At 42.1% G+C, this 19,515-nt stretch overlaps 1 protein-coding gene across 1 annotated transcript; it reads left to right on the plus strand.

Annotated features, from left to right (window-relative positions):
• Positions 1 to 170: 170 nt before the first annotated feature.
• LOC135393824 (WD repeat-containing protein 35-like) lies at positions 171 to 18,621 on the plus strand. The gene is made up of 32 exons (XM_064624108.1): positions 171 to 315; positions 470 to 581; positions 646 to 720; positions 826 to 918; positions 979 to 1,080; positions 1,153 to 1,232; positions 1,360 to 1,440; positions 1,598 to 1,751; positions 2,116 to 2,258; positions 3,310 to 3,435; positions 5,177 to 5,269; positions 5,411 to 5,497; positions 6,594 to 6,793; positions 7,039 to 7,105; positions 7,681 to 7,734; positions 7,846 to 7,955; positions 8,427 to 8,562; positions 8,801 to 8,869; positions 9,348 to 9,476; positions 9,565 to 9,653; positions 9,739 to 9,856; positions 9,950 to 10,035; positions 10,711 to 10,857; positions 10,922 to 11,054; positions 11,150 to 11,212; positions 11,272 to 11,484; positions 11,553 to 11,693; positions 13,368 to 13,500; positions 13,641 to 13,727; positions 13,868 to 13,997; positions 14,075 to 14,143; positions 16,398 to 18,621. The coding sequence occupies exons 1-32, from the start codon at positions 292 to 294 to the stop codon at positions 16,576 to 16,578; spliced, it is 3,525 nt and encodes a 1,174-aa protein (XP_064480178.1). The 5' UTR covers positions 171 to 291; the 3' UTR covers positions 16,579 to 18,621.
• Positions 18,622 to 19,515: the final 894 nt, after the last annotated feature.

Here is a 19,515-nt window from a genome sequence, read left to right on the forward strand (position 1 = left end):
CAAAAGAAAATTATTTCAAATATCAAATTCCAGCTTTCGTATATATATGTATTGAAACACAAAATAGAAAATTGGCAATTATCCATTATTTTAATAATGGTTTTCGCATTTGTTGGTATAATTACTTCTCTCATTGAGACATTGAGGGCAACGAGGATAGCGTCGTCATGGCAGCTAGCTCATGTTTAGTGGTTACGGTTTCGAAGCTTTGTTGACTTTATAACTGCTGACCAGTTTCTCGTGCCATCTAGAAACAATCGTATGGTACCTGTTGCAAGCTAAGGCCCCAGCATGTTCATTTATCTCAGCAAAAAGGTATGCACAAGCATGCTGATATTGAAACACACTTCAGGTTCATAGGTGAATGACACCTGTTTAAACGCTAGCTCAGAAGAAAGCTTGCAGATCGTATCTTGATCCTCAAGGCGCATGGCGTTTAATATTTGTTTCTTTACAACTGTTCCGACAGATTGCCATTCCGAACAACACAAGGATACAGTGTCTAGGCTGGAATAAAGAACATGGATATATTGCTTGCGGAGGGGACAATGGCTTGCTCAAAGTACTCAAACTCGAAATCGGTAATGCATTGTAGTGTGTGCAAACAATTTTACAAACCTCAACATGTTTACGTCCTGTTTTCAGAGAAAGATGGAAAGCTGAAAGGGATTTCTGCCCCTAGCAATCTGTCCATGAATCAGACTCTTGAAGGGCACAGTGGTACGTTTTGCGTCTCTTGTACTGTGCAGCTGTTGATTTCAGTGTGTTCTGTGCGCGGCGAAGGTAATTTTTCTGTGACTACCAAGCTTGACAAACTCTTTTTAGGTGTTGTACAAGTTGTTACATGGAACACACACTTTCAGAAGCTAACTTCCAGCGATCAGAATGGTCTCATTATAGTGTGGATGCTTTACAAAGGTGAAATCAATGACACCAAAAAAGGAAAGCGTCTTAGCTAAACCTCTCGTCTTTGTTCAGGTTCTTGGTATGAGGAAATGATCAACAACAGGAACAAGTCCGTTGTCCGAGGAATGTCCTGGAATGCAGATGGACAGAAAATCTGCATTGTCTATGACGATGGTAAGTGTGATGAATAAACCATATGTGAATGTGGTAACATTGACGTGTGATGAAATAACCTGATCTTCACAGGTGCAGTTATTGTTGGCTCAGTCGATGGAAATCGCATTTGGGGAAAGGAGCTGAAAAATCTCCATCTCTCTCTCGTTGAGGTGAGTGACATTTCTGGACTGTCGGGCTTCTGTCGTGCTTTTTGTTTGCACGTGTTTACAATTGCAAGCACCAGCATGTAAGTGTCGTACTTGATGTATCATCAAAAATGTATTCGTACATTCCCAGTGGTCTCCAGATGGAAGACTTCTCTTGTTTGGGATGCAAAATGGAGAAGTTCACGTCTTTGAACAGGGTGGAAATCCAGTTGTAAGTCTATAAACTTGCAATACAACTTTATTTTACGATTATAAGATTTTAATTAATTTAAGATTAATTTAATTAATTTATAAGATTTTAAGATTATTGCGCCCCTAGTTCAGAATTTGCTCCGGGCGCTTACCATATTTGACATGTTTCGCTGCAGTCAAAGATTGCCTTACCTGTGCTGCAAAACTCAAACACTTCAAAGCTGGTTGGAATTCAGTGGTACAGCGGTTCGTCAATTGAAGGATGCGCCACGCTTGCCATTGGATATGACAGCGGCAAGATACAGCTCATGTCCAATGAGAGTGATGATTGTAAGTGTTGTCTTATACTCTGACAATGAAAATTAAAGGAGTACGGGAGACCATCCAAAATATTTTCAGTTTGAGACATCCGACGAAAGTATGTGTGTTAATTTGCTGAATAGCACAAAAGGTTTTGATGTATGCAGTTCCCCCCCCCCCCCCCCAAAGAAAAAAAAGATGTAACAAACACAGCCGCGCGTGTTCACTCTCGATTCGCCCTGCGGGGTGTAACGAGGAGGAGAAGTATGACACACACTTGACCAATGACGGTGCATTTTACTGGCGTTTTTAACAGTTTTACGGAAAGAAAACAGGGTGTTGAAAATGACTTCCGTGCTACTTTAAACTTTCTTTCTGCATTTGTTCTTTCCAGCCCCTCTGATACTGGACGCAGACATGACAGCTTCATGTTTGCAGTGGAACCATGACGGAACAATGCTGGCTGTGACAGGAAAACTCCTCACTGGTGATGCAGATAGAAAGAACGTTGTCAAGTTCTTTAACCCCCATGGTCAGGTAAACAGCAGTTGTGCAAGCCGCAATTTTCGTGCACACACCAGCTTTTGGTTTTTTGGTTTTAATGTTCCGTACAATATATATTTAGGGTCTGACTTTTTCGGGTTAAATGCGTTTACCAGATTCGGGAGGGGAACATCAGGTTCTATTTTTGAACCTGTAATTCAGGATGAGATCACGTGCTACTAATATCAGGTTTTAACGGGTGACTATTTTTTTTGCTTTCCGTCCAGCAGGCCGCCGGCAGTTCAGGTACATGTGTTAGTCAAACACATAGGTATATGCTGTGAGCATAGTGTTGCCACCAGGCCAGTATTATACCGATGCGACTGGTTATTTGCCGGTAGGAAGGTGATACCGGCAGCCTGTTGCCGGTATTTGTGGCTCAAGACCTTTCATAGGGGCTTTTACGGGGTTTTCCCTTCAACATTCCACTACAGCTTGAATAAATCTGGAGCACAGACCCAACTCCGCAGTCACTAGTCATTTTCTTAGTTATTCATTATTATGATTATTCATCGTTATTATCATTATCATTGTTACTCATTACATCTTGTGTTCGGAGGGGACAAGTGCAGTGGTTTTGCAAAGCTGTTGGTGGTTGTGTCAAGCCAGCTAGAACGTTCCTCACCCACTTTCCCTTTCCCACTAGCCTCTCCTCATTTCCCTCTATTCCACCTCCTCTCCCTCAGCCGGTATTTCTCACTTCGAAAGGTGGCAACCCTATGTGAGCACCATACGTTGTAACGTCAAATGTGAACAAATGTTCGTGTGTTGTGTTTATCAGCCTCGAAACAGTTACTTTTCTGTCGTGTTCATCAAATGTGCTTTGCACGCTTTATTGTTACACTCAAATAGTATTTACATCAAATATGCATACATATTGTTACTAAGTAGTGCATGTGATACTGGGTACAACCTGGTACGTTATTAAAATTTGGGGAAGAACCGGGTTTAACCCGAACTGGTCTTAAACTAAAGTCAGACCCTAAATATATATACTGCACCCAGAAAAACCTTCACAGTAGGACATTTTACTTCCATTTTACAGTATCTCTACACGCTCCGTGTTCCTGGAAAGGATATTACAGCTTGCGCTTGGGAAGGCAGTGGATTGCGAATCGCACTTGCTGTCGACTCTTTCATTTTCTTCGCTAACATCCGCCCAGATTACAGAGTAAGAAATCTATACTGTTGATGTAGCAAACTTTTCGACTGAACTCTCTGTAGTACGCACATATATAATAACTAAATGTTACAGCATTCAAATACAGACGAGCCCGTTTATAACGATATCGACGGGAACGCGAAATCTGACCGTTATATCAGAGTATCGTCGAAAACGAGCTTTCGAGAAATTGCCGCTCAGGTTCGCGTAAACGAAGTAGAATGCCGCTGAACATGCGCGTTTGTTGTGAGCGCAGAAGCATTTTATTATTATTATTATTTATTATTATTGATTGATCCATCAAGGGGCCTTTAGGCCATTACATGAGGGAGTGAGCGTGTATGTAACACACTGGCACTGTACATCAAACAACAAACATACACTGAAAAAAACGAGGAAAAAAAAACCAGCAGACACAAAAAGATTATAACAAGATGAAAAGCAAAGAATATATCTAGATTAGAGAGCAAGCATTTTATCTGGTTCTAGATTGACGCAGATGTGTGTCGAAAGCTTTTGATAACGTAACCGCCAATATCTCGCGTGAGGCGCCGCGCCTTTTGAGATCGACGACCTCGTCCGCTGCTCGTCATCCGATGCCGTAGTCATCACCGTTCTCACGACCGCGTGGTCCATCAGAATGCGTCTCCGCCATGAATAATCCGTCGACGCGTGTTTGGGTGGTGACACGCAACTGTCTGCCAATACACGTTTTCGAAGTCGCAGTTTTGCAGACGCAGACGCGGTTTTGCAGAAGTACAAAACCGTAGCTCTTTAGCGCTTTACCCGTCTTCGATTGGGCTGCATTTTTGTGAAGCTAGTGCAAATGGTGCGAGCTCCTGTGTTTGATTCAGCGGAGGTGCAGCCTTTGCAGTACACTCGACCATTCGAATAGAAAAAGTGCTGCGGGAGTGCAGCACGAGTTCATGAAAATGCTGCACCTTCTCTGATGTCCGTGCAACATTTCGTGTGCCGTGGGGCAGACGACATAAATTTTTTGTGTTAAATGGCGTTTTTTGGCCATGTTTTATCCGCGACCTACTAGATTATAACGACCATGTCATAGGCACCCCTTTCCCAGTGCCGCATTTGGAAGCTAACGGTGGCGCCACTCATCGGCCCGGTTATTTCTTTCCTCAATTTCTGCAATAACTTTGTACTTCAACTTACCTTAATATTTTTATACATGCGGTGAATATCATCCCACAGGAGGTGCTTCTTTCTAAAATTAATTATCATCATCATTCTATGCGTTTTCGTGGGAGCTGTTGGTGTCGTCTGCTATGGTAGTCATACATCCGCCTCTGCGCATTCAAAATTCAAATTTCCATCGTCCAATCATAATGTAGATCTCACGGGCCGATAAGTAGCACCCCTAGCGGATCGTGTGGACGGGCTTACTCATGGGGGTTGCAGATTATGACATGGTTGCTATAATCTAGTAAGTCAAGGTTTTATCATCGATCTGGAGTCCAAAAGCAGTCAGTTTTGTTAAGATGGGCCTGTTTTTACTCCTCGAGTCAAGGTATAGACAATAACCGCTCAGAACATTGTGATCCAGTGCTCAGGCTTACATTTTTGTATTCGATTGGGCTCAGTGTACCTTGCACTCCTTTGCACTGCCCCTCGCACTTTTTCACGAATCGAAGACAGCTTCTGTTATGTGGTCATATAACATATATTGAAACATGGAAACTCCTTTTTATGCTGTGTATAATTAATTCTGGCTAATTATTTGTCACATTTTCAGTGGTGCTACTTTTCAAACACAGTGGCATACGCTTTCAACAGAGATGATGGAAGTGAAAACGTAGTGGTCTTCTGGAATGTTGAAACTAATGAGGTAGTGAAAATATCTATGTTTTGTGCAGTTTTTGTGGCGAAATCAAATGAGGCACTTGCTGACCTATGTTTCGGCAGAATTTTTCACTCGGGGTTCCTGCGTATGCAGTATGGAAAATTGAAATTGCTTCGTTCTTGACAGAAACATGTGAAGCACATGAAACATCTTCAGAGGATGACAACAGCCGGAGAATTGTGCGTAATCTCAATGAAAGGAGAAAGTAATCAAGTGAGTGAGACAAGGGTGATTGTTAAAGAGTTCTTCACTTCTCTGGTATGGGTGCAGCTTCAAACCCCAATCATGTCACTTCCATATATACTACTGAGGTTTAGATTAAGCTCACTTTTTGCTTGTGGGAGTTTTGCTGTGGTACAAAAAAGTGCTTATTCCCTCGATTTTCAGGGTGCAAAAGGCTCCATAAGATACGAATGATACATAAAAAGATTATGATTGAATTCTATTAAAGGGACCATGAAGAGATCCTCAAAACATCCGAAAGCATACGTAATGCATTCCAGGATGCTAATACATTCACCATCTGGTGTATGAAGCAAGCTTTGGTTAGAATAACAGATATATTAACTTAAAATCATGGCCAAAAAAAAGGCGACTGCCGCAACCCAACGGTTGTCGGCACTGCGGACAAACTAGATGCGACGTCACACGCAGGTGACCTTCTCCGCAGGCGGGCTGGCTTGATGTAGCCTTGGTGTGAGCAAAAGATGCAGTGATGTCAGGCCGCTTCTAGGGGGGGAGGATTCTAGGGATCGCCCACAAAGTTTTCAGGCCCTTAGCGCTGAGTAGTTGGGGGGGGGGGGGGACTGCACAGTGTTTTTTTTTTTTTTCACACCATCAGCGCCCACGTTGAATGTGATATGGCGAAAGTCGGATATATTTCAGATAAAAGTCAGCCCCTTGAGAAAGAAAGTTTTTTTCTTTCTTTTTTTTTTTTTTTTCGGGGATCTGTTCATGGTCCCTGTAATACCTGATGGAATTAATAGGTAGTATATTTACTCGTATAGTTAACGCAGACCCAACTTGCAAGCGCAAACCTATGTATTTCTTTCCCTGCGCGTTTTTTAGCACAAACTTTAACGTCAAAGCTGGTGTGTGCCACGCAGCTGACAGTGTAGAGGCAAGAGTTGATTTGGCTCATGCAGTTGATGCATCGCATCTGTGGCAGTACATGTTGGGTGAAAAAAAATGCTTTAACTATGCGAGTAAAATTGATAAGTACCGCTTATTACTGCTTATTACGTGAGTACAATTGTTGTAGTTATGCCAGAGAAAGGAACATACACGATATCTGCGTCTTATCTTGCAGTTTGTAATCACCATTCACAACTCTGTTGGCACCCCTGTGGACACTTGCACCAGCGACATTGAGCCCCTGTTCCTGGCTGCAAATGAGACTCACGTATTTGCGGCGTCCCGTGACCACATTTTCGTCTGGCGTTTCCAGACGCCTAAATCCAGAACTATGTTGGAGGTTGCTTCCCAGCGTAACAAGGCTGGACAGGAGAGGTACTCGATGTATTTACATAAATGTATTTACATGTATTTACGGCTCCAATGTAATTTTTTTAAACTCTGCTCCATTTTTACTCTGTCTCCCTTCAATTTTGCGTGCCGTATTTACATAAATGTATTTACATGTATTTACGGCTCCAATGTAATTTTTTTAAACTCTGCTCCATTTTTACTCTGTCTCCCTTCTATTTTGCGTGCCATGCGGTTCCGCTGAACTTGTATATACTTTGCTCTTACAGGGTCTTGCATGTCAATGACACTCTGAGTAGTGGAGAGGGTGCATTTGACACTGACAGAGTATATGAAGTAAGATACTCCACTTTATGCTACATATCTACGTATAGTTTGTCGGAGGTTTAATGTTCAATCCAGTGCTTTACGAAATGACAGTTATTTGTGAGGATTTGCACACTGGCTGCTTTTATGATTACGCAAATGACCTGCTTTGTTGACTTGGCTTATCTCCATAATGTGGACTACACGGTAGCCAATAGGTTGATGTGTTGTCAATGACAACACATGTGTTGTCGTGACACTTGCGCTCGATGAAAGAACTGATCAAGTCTGAGCACGTAGGTCATTATTACGAAACATCTCCACACACTTTATATTTACTTGACCACTTACGATTACTGAGTCAGCTCGAGGAAGGTACATTTCCTTTTTGCTGTGAAGATGGTAATGTGTATAATGGAAATTAGTCCTCTACAATTATCAAGTAGTGACATACTGGGTGAAAAAATCTTTTACGAAGTCATTATTCTTAATCAGCGAAACTGCATTTTTACATGCAGCATAAGAGAAAGTATCAAGTAAGGCATTTTATCGTGCACTGAACAGAAGTGAAAACTATAAGCCCTATTAATTGCTTTCCGTATCAGATGAACATGGATCCTATTTGCTGCATCACAGCATCCGACAAGTGTTGTGTTGTTGTAAGTACGCTTCAGCATATCCAAACCTAGAACAGAAAGTTAGAAGGAAAGTGTCAGCATTTTTTTTTATGTTGCGCAAAGCTGCATAATAAGTGAAAACTTTCTATTCAGGGAAGGGAGTCCGGAACGTTCCAGCGTTACAGCATGCCACACATGTCGTTAATGCAAAAGCATACGGTATCTTGCCGCCCCAGCAAGATTGCACTCAATTGCAATTCTACGTGAGTCATTTTGGACGCTTTGCCCCTTAACTTGTTCTTGTTATGCGTAGACCCTGAAGTTTTCGGGTTTTATTTTTTTCCAAATTCGGGGGGGTGAAATTCGGGTCAGTCACTCGATGTCGAAAATTCATGCAAATTCGGGCGGAAAAATTACCATCAGACTGAATTTGGGGATAAATCGGGCTCTGTCGTCGAACAAACGTTCGTTGTACAGCCTATCCAGAGTATCAGACGTTGAGATCAACCGTGTATTTTGTGAAAAATTAGTATGTCATTGCCGTGAGGTGCCTAGCCTAGGTGCAGTTTTGCGGGTAGAAATCGGGTTTAACCCTAAACCGGTGAACCTCGATTTGGGGTGCAAACTTGGGGAAAAATCGGGTTTGACCCTAAAGCTTCAGGGTCTAGTTATGCGCCATAGGTACTGAGGTTAGCGAATGTGACAGTACTAATTTCGTCGTGCTCTTGTTTCAGACGCATGTCGATTATTGACGCGCTGGGAAACCTCTCTCTGTACGACTTCGAATCGAGCTCTGCCGCCGACAGAGAGATGCACGGTGAACAGCTGCACTTTGAGAGGAGAGACGTTTGGGATGTAAAATGGGCAAAAGTCAGTGCACTTCAGTTTGTTTCCTCATTTGGTAACAGGTCATGGGGTTGATTCGCACAACATAGCTCTTTCATGACTGCTTCAGTTGAATAAAGATGGCACATGTCTTGCAGTCAATGCTCGGTTTTTAAAACAATGAAGTTGCAACATGTGAATTAACCATGGGGTTATGGCAGTGATCTGAATGTCTGCTACCTCTCTTGCGTTCTAATGTGTCTTACGTCTCCCCGTGTTTTAGGATAATTCTGAGCTCTTTGCACTGATGGAGAAAACGAGAATGTATGTTTTCAGGAACACTGACCCTGAGGTAGGTGGGACACCAGCTCGGAGGTTGTTAAGAGGGATTAAAAAGTGTCACGCTTTTTCATCACCAATTTCATGATTGACACAGTTCAACGGCTTATTATATTTAGAGTCCGAAGTTTTCTGGAAATATTTTTTTCTAAATTCAGGGGGGGTAAAAACCGGGTTAATGAACGTGCACTCTAAATTCATGCGAATTTGGGTGGAAAAAACTTCCAGTATGCTAAATTCCTGGAGAAATTGGTCTGGTTTGGTACAAACGGTGGTGTAACGGCATTTGCTGCCAAACAAGTTAGTGTGCATTCGTACAGACGTTTCAGTGAGGGCAATTTGCCGGGTAAAATTCGGGTTTCACCCTAAAGAGGCAACCTTCAATTCAGGAAAGAATCAGGTTAAACCCTAAAACTTCAGGCTCTAATTATAGTGTTGGGACTAGTGCTTAGTATATTTGTCACAACAATCTGTACTGCGTCTCATACTAGGAGCCAATAATGTCAAGTGGCTACATATGCAGTTTCTCAAACCTTGAGGTAAAAGCTGTACTCCTTGATGATATCATGCAAGACCCCCAGAACCCAAGTCTCGAGCACATTTGCAACCTTGAAGTTAAGGTAAAGCGCTAAGTTAGTAAAACCCACATTGGTGAGGGTCTGCTATCATGCCTAACCGCTGGAACATTACACATTCTGTTTTTCTCAGACGCTTAGAGATTCGAGGGACCTGATTTCGAAGGTTGGGATTGAAGAAGCTATCCAGTTCATCGAAGATAATTCTCATCCCAGGTTATGGTAATGCTGCATTATTCTACTCACAACGAGTTATATATAATGACCTTCATACTAACCTGCTGCACTGTAATGCATTCTTCCAAAGGCAACTCTTAGCTGAAGCTGCTCTTCGAAAGTTGGACTTCGAGACGGCAGAAATTGCTTTTGTACGTTGCAAGGACTACCAGGGCATCCAGTTTGTAAAGTACATTGCAAATCTGCCTGTAAGTAAGAAAGTGCCCAAATAATCAGATTCGTTTGGATTTGAACTGAATTCCTGTGTCAGTTGAGGAACTCATCTTAAGCTTTCTAATTAGAATGAAGACATTAAGAAGGCCGAAGTGGCCGCTTACTTCAAGCAGTATGACGATGCAGAAAAAATTTATCTCGACATAGACAGGAGGTAGGTCATTAGTCCCATTCCAAAGGTAATTTATCATTAATGCTGCTGTTTTACTTTTTCTCATTTCTTTTTCTGTCAATGAAAAAATGGCTAGAAAGCAAGCGAGCTGGTGAAGATGATGCATAATCTAATCTAATCTAATAATCTGGTTTTTTAGATTATGCATCTTTTTCTGTGACGTACTGTCTTGAAAATGTGCATGGAGCATTTTCATTTGAACAGCGCAGCTTTTTCATGCACGTTGCACATATTTTGTTACGTTATCTCGTTTGTTTAATTTCTTTTGTTTTTAACATATTTGTATGCCCCCGGTAGATGGAAAATTAATCAGTGGATAGCATGTTTTTGTTGAAGCTTGCCAAGCAGCCAGTGGTAATTGCAGTTGCTGACTGACGTCCTTTTTGTTTTGTTCCTGGGTTCTACACCGTGCTGCACGTGCACAGTCCTGAAGACTGCTGTTCTATTTCCTAACATCTACAAATGGAAAAGAAGTCATTCTAGTCACACCTCATGGGACCCCTGGTACATGGGCCCCTGGTACTGTCCTAGTCATCTGTACGAAAGGAATACTATATGGTTTTGGGGATAGACACTTGCACTACAGGAGCACACAAAGCCAAAGAACATGGTGTGGAAAGCAAGAGACATGGGTTGTTTGTACATAAAAAAATTTAGAGACCTGGCTGTCTCATTGAGAAAACTGCTCGGTGACTGGTTCCGAGTGGTTCAGCTGCTCAAGACTGGAAGCAGTGGTGCTGATGACAGGCAGCTGGAGGAAGCATGGAACGCTATCGGGGATATCTACGCTGAACAGTACAAATGGTAAAATTTTAGAAATTTTTGATGTTGCAAGGCAAATTACTAATAACTATTTTAAAAAAAACAGGGAGCATGCTGTTACGTACTACAAGCAAGGTCACAACCATGCACGCCTAGCAGAAGCCTATTTTGCGTTGGAGGACTACGATCGACTGGAAAATCTAATGAACGGCATTCCTGAAGGCCAGCCACTGTTGGAAGTAATTACCATTTGCTTCGTGAATGCAGTAAAAACTGATTAGGCGAAAAACTAAATGCGCAGGTGTTAATATGGCCCATTCTCCTTTCGTTCCAGGCTATTGGTACTATGTTTGCATCAGTTGGCATGTGCAGTCAAGCTGTTGAAGCATACAAAAGGGTTAGTTCTACATACCCTGAGATATATTGGCATTCTGCCAGCAAGGAATGGTCTTACAGTGCAACAAAGTGAAAGCTGCCATCGACATATGCGTGACGTTGAACGAGTGGAACACCGCTATCGACCTTGCAAAGGCACACAACATACGTGAGATTGACAGCATCCTGGCAAAATATGCGCAGCATCTTCTGGAAGAGAACAAGATCCTGAGTGCTGTTGAACTGTACAGAAAGGCCAATAGTTTTCTAGATGCTGCACAGTTGATGTATAAGGTAAAAACATCTTATCTTGCCCACAACGTACTGTCGACAAGTTCTAACGATTCGTGTTTTCTACTAAGGTGGCAGCTGAAGAGTCTAAACACAATTATCCGCCACTTATGATGAAAAAGATATACGTCCTGGCAGCTACGCTCGTGGAACAACACCGTGTGCTCACAAAGAAACTGGCAAGGACAGGCAGCAGCAGAGCCACAAATGATGCAAGTACAAGCACTATGTGTATACCCTGATGTTTTAGGGTTAAACCCGATTTTTCCCCGAATTTGCACCCCGAATTGAAGGTTGCCTCTTTAGGGTTAAACCCGATTTCTACCTGCAAAACTGCACCGAGGCTAGGCACCTCAAGGCATCGACATACTAGTTTCTCACAAAATATGCGACTGCCCCTTACTTCTGGCACTCTGGATAAACGGTACAGTGAACGTTTATTCTACAACAATGCCCGATTTCTCCCCGAACTCAGTCTGATGGTAATTTTTTTGCCCGAAATTGCATGAATTTTCTACATCAATTTAATGACCCGATTTCTACCCCCCAAATTTGGAAAAATGTAAAACCCGAAAACTTCAGGGTCTAACTATGTGCATGAACATCACCTTAAATCTGTCCGCGCCACACACACTCGAGGGTGCCATGTACCCTATGCCGAGGAGTTTTGTGAATGCAATGTTTTCTTATATCTGCCGTCATGTCTTCACGTATTGTTTCTGCCTCGTCAACCTGTTTTCTACTGGACCGCAGAAGTTCGTGAAAGTATGCAGTAAGGGGCCTCACTTTGAATACACATAGCTTTGTGGATTCTCAGATGCCTGAAGAAGAACTGAGTTCTGTTGGCTTAGAATTGCTGACTCGAAATTGAAACTGTGGTACTATATGTTGAATTCTGCACGGTTGGAGTTCAATTATTCACTACCTTCTGTGATGCTTTGTGCCAAAACTAAAAAGCCAGCAAACGATAGCCTTCATATATTTAAAGGTATGACAGCGATGATGATGAGATGGGCTGCGGAATGCAGTGTGGGTATGGATAAGTACTGTGACATTAGCCATTAGTAGAGCCTGAAGTTTTCGGGAAATATTGTTTTCTAAATTTGGGGGGTAAAAATCGGGTAAATAAACGTGTGCACTAAATTCATGCGAATTCGGGTGAAAAAACTCCCCGTATGCTAAATTTGGGGATAAATCGGGCTCAGTTACTCAAACTAATTGTAGTGGTTTGGTACAGATGGTGATGTAACTGCATTTGCTCCCAAAAAAGCAAGTTAATGCATTCCAACAGACATCCCAGTGAGGGGAATTTGCCGGGTAAAAATCAAGTTTCACCCTAAAGGGGTGAACCTTCAATTCGGGGTGCTATTTCGGGGAAGAATCGGGTAAAACCTCAAAACTTCAGGCTCTAGCCATTAGCTGTTGCCGCATGCATGATAGTACTCAATGTGACCACTTAATACCCAGGAAGTATGTCACTCGTGAATGGCATTCAGTTGCTGATAACTCATTTGCATCATGAATGCATATGGCTTTGCACTATGAAGCAACTAGACATTCACTAGTATGTAGAAGTTATAGGAATGTGCTCATTATACTAATTGTAATGACTATAATTCAGGCTCTTGGGGTCAGTGGTAATAATTAAGGACTTCACCTTTTGACCACCTGGGGAACACGTTGCCCATGCTGTTTGGCATTCCCCTTCGTAATACAACATGCCTAAGAGACTTGTATACTGTGCCATTAAGTTGCAGGTATTCTCAGCTAGGTTTAACCTTAGAATTAGCCTTACAACCTTTTTTTTACAACATTTGTAACATTTTTTACATGCAAGAACTGGTTGTTTTTAGTAATAGTTTTCCCTGATTCATTTACACCTGCAGGCAAGCCTTGTGCTGAACGCTCTTCTGTCGGATGACACCAGTGATGTTAATATGGCCAGAACTCTGGACCAGCCTTGGCATGGTGCTGAAGCCTATCATTTCTTTATTCTTGCACAGAAACAACTATATGAAGGTGAATCATTATGTACTGAGACATGTTGTTTGCTGCTTTTGCTAATGAGCATGGAGATGCATTCTTGTCACATATGATATGCATGATTTTGTACTGTGGATAAAGTTTAGATCTTATTCATTTCTGCTGACTCCGTACAGGCTTTATGGATGCTGCTATGAAGACAGCATTGCATCTAAAAGACTACGAAGATGTTCTCGGCAATGCAGAAATTTACAGCCTCATAGGCGAGTTGGCAACGCAAATGCATGACAGATGAATCTTGTGCACTGTTGTATATCATCAACTGTGCCTTTTTATAATTGCTTCTGCCCATAGAAGGTGTACGTGCATTGTCTTCTACAACCTTGATTACTTCCACTTCTAGCACTGGCAAGCTGCACCAACCGAACATTTGGAATATGCTCTAAAGCTTTCATCAAGCTGGAATCCTGTGAGTCTCTCACTGCAGATCAACAAAAGGAGCTTGAAGAACTTGCAGTTGAAATATTCATGAAGTGAGTTCACACCTTTTATATGCTAACCTTAATCTTGGAAGCTGTTCGGGTGCTCAAATTTTTTGCTTTGAGTGCAGGCATCAGCCAAAGGACTCGAGAAGTAGTCAGACGGAATGTCCAAACTGTGAATCAGCTGTTCCAGATTAGTAAGTTACTTTTTTGTGTTCTGCTACGTAGCTGTGCTCTAATAAAATATAGTACATAGGGCACCACTATTGCAACTGCTCAGGGTAAATTAGGGCCCGACAGAGAGGGGTTGATTAAGTGATGAAAACAAAATGCAGGTCGGTATGGTGCAGTGAACTACTGTTTTGTTCCACTCTATGTGAAGCACTGCCCCGGCATTAATGGATCGTGTCGTCATCCGTTCAACAACGTCAACATTCTCATCATCGCTTGATGGCATCATCTTCCAATACGTCGTCGTCTTGTGTTCTGTCCGGCACTGAAGAGCTTCCAGTTATCTTAAAGCTTCTCATAATAATACTGGGAGATACTATAGTATTGTATACTATACTATATACAGGGTGTTCAAAATTAAGCTTTCACGAGCGCTACGGAAACCGGATGGTAACTTTACGCTATTTGTGTAAGAAACAGGTGCTGCTAATTATGTAGCACCCGTTTCGTACTCAAGGAACAGAAAAAGTAGCACCAGTTTTCTTTTGTTCGCCTATTTATAAAGTGCTAGTGAGAGCTTAATTTTGGACACCCTGTATACTATACAGGGTGTCTCTTGTAACTTGTCAATAAATTTTATTTAAAGAGAGCAATAAAAAGAAAAAAGGACCGCTACTTTCCTGCTACTTGAGTTACAAAACAGGTGATACTTTTGATGTAGCACCTGTTTGTAACTCAAGTAGCAGAAAAGTAGCTATCGTTTTTCTTTTATTGCTCTCTTCCAATAAAATTTATTGACACGATACGTGAGACACCCTGTATATATTGTATACTATAGTATAATAGTAACACTCGCAAACTGTCTTGTGGCGACCACCTCGTTCCTCCAGCTGTCCTCCCGGTGTGCAGACTTCGAGCATTCTCTCTGGAGAGTTTTTATCGACAGAGACATCCAGCGGTTTCACCACTGTACACTGAAGTCAGTCCTGCCGATACCACTGCAAATTATAAAGTATAAAAATAAATTAAATACAAAAATAAAATACATAAATAAAGTAAAAATTTCCTAGAGCAGTCATCCCACCTCTAAGAACCAGCATGAGTAAGCATGTTGGAAAACAGCGCATTGGGTGCCATGTAATATAAGAGCTTTTTGTACGTGTCTGTCCTGCGTGCAACTATCCGACACATCTCCAGATCATCAAGTATTCAATCTCCTCACCATAGTGTTCAATGGGTTCATTCTTTTGCTTCAGCCTTTTGCTCGCACTTGTATCCATGTTTGTGACAACGGTCCAAAACTCAAAAAAAAAAGTCCAAAAAAAAAGTCCAAAACTGTAGCTTTACTAAGCTAGGCAGAGCTAAGATTATGTCCGTAACTTGCAATAATGCAATTCATATTTGCAGATATGAAAGAAACGTGTATATTTTCATCACTTACTGATTATGAGAAATACAGGGTGGGCGTCCTAAAAGATCAGCCACATTTTCGTGCATTATGAATAGGGCCTGACTTTTTAGGGTTAAACCCGTATCCGCCCGATATTTACCCCCCCCAAACGAAATCTGTAAAATTCGGGTTTAACCCGAATCTACCCGAAAACATCCGGGTCGCGTGGCACACTCGTAAGCGTGCATTAAAATAAAGTTTGGTAACATTGCTAAACATTAGTTCCATGTTAAGACAAATTTTTATTAAACAAAAAAAAATCACCCGAATACACCCGAATTCCTGACGACAGAATATGCCGTAAACGGGATTTAACCCGAATACACCCGAATTTTCGAACGAAAAATATCACCCGATATTTACCCCCCGAATTTGGCCAAAAATAAAACCCGAAAAAGTCAGGCCCTAGTTATACGTGATACTTCCTTGGCCGATACCTCGTTGACGCACAGACTTCCGCTGCCTCAGAGTAAATAATTTCTGCCAGAGAAACCTACGAAAAAAATTGTGGTCACCAAGCACCGTGTAACAAAATAAATACGACCACGGAAACTTTCGTCTCGATCCATCGGTATAGCGTATAGGAAATGCAAGAAGACCAAAGTTTGTGTGGTCGTATTAATTTTTTTACGCAGTGCATGGCAACCACGATTTTTTCGTACGTTTCTCTGGCACAAATTATTTACTGTGTGGTAACGGAAGCCTGTCTCTCAAGTAGACGTAGCGTCATGTGCGAAAATGTGACTGACCTTTTATAGCACCCACCCTGTAGTTTACATCACCCCAGCAGGTACGATGACACTTAATGGCATCGCTTGAAATCTTTTCAGCACTAGTGCCTGTTCAAGCTGTGGGAACAAGTTCTCAATCTGTGTCGCATCCGGTAGGCCTATCCTCGATACAACGCAGCATTGGACGTGCGGCTTCTGCAAGCATAGTGCCTATGATCAGGACATGATGACTCGGCAGACTTGCCCTTTGTGCCACACAGCAAAACCTAAGGTAGAGTGACGGATAGTGCAAGTTAGGATGCCGTTACTGGTGCACATCATGTTGTTCCTCAACACAGGGAACCAAAGTGCTGTGTGTAGTTCTACGTGCTCGTTTCTCCTTAAGTACAAAAAGCATGGTGCTTCATAGTTTTACTTAAAAAGCTAGCTTTTGGAATGCTAAAAAACTTTGTAGTAGCCACCTTTGCTGTTGTATATCCCTTGAAACTCTCTCGATCATCAAAAGGGTCTATGTAATGATGTATTTCTAAAAAAACAGCCATTCACGCTTTCCACACTTATCAGTATGTGTTACTGAGAAGGCAACAATGAGGAACTGTGCATATTGAAGAACCCCAGGAAAGGAATGTGTGTAGAGGCATCATTATGTGTATGGTATAGTGGATACCAGCAGTAATGATTTTAGCAGGATTTAGTAAAACTAATATTCTGCAGTTTAGAGCATTTGTAATCAACCTCACAGGGTAATAGGAAAATGTCTATCAGTCGAACCCGCATACATCGAACTCGAAAGGGGATGGCGAAATAGTTTGATACGTCGATAATTCGATATGTATCAGATGTATGTATACAGTGAACCCTCGTTATTATGACCACGGTCGTTCCCGAAATTTTTGGTCATAATGAGGAATTGTCATATTAACGGGAGGGATTTGCGGAGGTTTCACTGCATTGTTCCCCAGGAGTATGGTCGTAAAGCGTGTATGTCAGATTATCGGGGGTCATATTAATGAGTGTTCATTGACTGAAACACGCGCGCACAACATCGCTCGTGAGCGAGCATTAGTTCTTCATCCCGATTCCATTAAACCGTTGTTGTTACAGATCCCTTCTTCATTTTTGCACTCGGGAGTTTTAAGGCACTGAAGTTCGATAAAGCCGCACTTCTGCGCTATACTTTTCGAGGGGATATTTTGATTCTTCAGTATAGGCAACAATTTGAAGCGTATGGGTTCAAAGTACGCGTTCGACTGTATCTGCTAGATGCGCGTGGACGCGTTAAGTGAAGATGTGATAGGCTGGCATAACCCATGCAGGCTGGCAGGCTACCACAGTGTATGTTCGCACACACGAGAGAGGTGAAACAGCAGAGAAGCCGCAACCGCTGTGGTACTCTGGCCATTGTTCAACCGTAATCTGAGCCATCCAAAACATTCCCGATTACTCCCTTTATATGACAACCTTGTGGTATTCTTCTCACAAAGTGGCACAGCTGCTATGCAGTCTTCACGATCTTATACAGGTACAATGTGAATTCCCGATAGCGTGCAAAGTTGTGGCAAGGAAGATTCTTTCATGCCTTCTCGTATGGAGTATTCATTGGCGACTTTGGGTTAATCCGCAAAGTTGGCTCACTTGAAAATACAATTGATGCATCATTTGCTTGCATGGCTGTTATACTTGGTGTTGCGACAGTGAAAGAAATATGTATGTTGCATGGAGTGTGGGAAAGAAACTGCAAAAGGGGAATGTATCACCCGCTACATCATCATAGATGTGATACTAGTTCTGTCTGGTTTGCAGTGTAGTTGCTTGTTATGGAGTGCAAGCCACGTAGCCCACAGGGTGAAAGGTGGTTAAGGTTGCGGAAGGTGTACTATCGTGATCTCATGTGCAGTTTTATATTATATTATGTTGTTCCGTTGATCTCCACACTCTTATGTACTGAAGTTCTTTGCAATTGAATTAAGTGCAATTTTATACCACTATATAGCTTATAGCTTTTGTGTTCTGTACGTGTCTGCGAATGTACCTATGAAATCAAGTAGGTCTTTCTGGTAGGCGCTTTTCTGCTTCGTTCTTAGTCGCAAGATCAGTATTTTTCATGTTTTTTTGCCACAAATATCTATGTAGCACTGTATATTTCTGCTCATTGTCACAGGCTAAACGGTTGCGGAAGAAAAATACAAAACAAAGTACTCATTTGTCATATCCTGGCAGGGTTCTGGCTCATTACAATTTCTTTTGTTTTTTTAGAACATGGGTGATTGGTGATGGAGTTTGTACGTAGCTGCAATAAAGATACGATGCTTAAGATTACAGTCATGCTGGTACACACTCGAACAACATAGTGTTTCTTTTCTACTGCTCCAACATGTTTAGAGCGATTGCGAACTATTTCTTCCGCTTTTGGATCACATTGAGCATGGATCACGTTCATGGTACGAGGATGTCTCCCCAAAATATGCTAAGCAAAGTCCCGTGCAGATGCAGGAATTATTGCACGCCGGAAATACGTCATTGTGAGAGAGGCGACTTCACTCTCTCCTTCAGTCCCCATGAACGTGATGTGTATTGATGCCCGTGCCTCTTCAGAAAAGGATGTGAGGCGTACCTGTTCCCATGGTAACAGTCTGCTTCTACCAAGTAAAAATTCCAGGTTTTTACATCGCGCACTGTCTATCGAACTTTGGAAAACATTTTTTTGAAGTGGTATTACAAAAGCAACGTGCTTCGGAGACAAGTATGGCTTTATATTTTACGTGGAATACAATATACTAGTACGAAACAGAGCTTAATGTGCTCTTTGTAGTATACATATTGTATTTAACTTATTTAGGTATGCATGTATCTGTGTAATTGTATTGTTGATTAATTTAAATTAGGGGTGCGCGAATACATATTCGAGCTCGAGAATTCGAATCGAATATCCAGTATTCGTTTTCCCGGATATTCGACTCTTCCCCCAATATGAAAGACACCACACAGGAAATGGGCTTCACCTGATGCTGCCCTGCTTGAGGTGAAGCCTGCTTTACGAAATTGCCAGTGCTGTGACAGTACCAACACAGGTGGACCGTTGTTGCAAGGGCGGATCCACACCCTCGGTTAGGGGTGGGGTGGGGGGTTTCTCTGTCGGTGCGCGTATTGGGGAGGAGAGATAGGGAAATGTATAAACAGACGTTTTTACGGGGGGCGATTGCCCCCTCCCCCCACC

The sequence above is a fragment of the Ornithodoros turicata genome, chromosome 5 (assembly GCF_037126465.1).
Source record: "Ornithodoros turicata isolate Travis chromosome 5, ASM3712646v1, whole genome shotgun sequence".
NCBI classification, from domain to species: Eukaryota; Metazoa; Arthropoda; class Arachnida; order Ixodida; family Argasidae; genus Ornithodoros; species Ornithodoros turicata.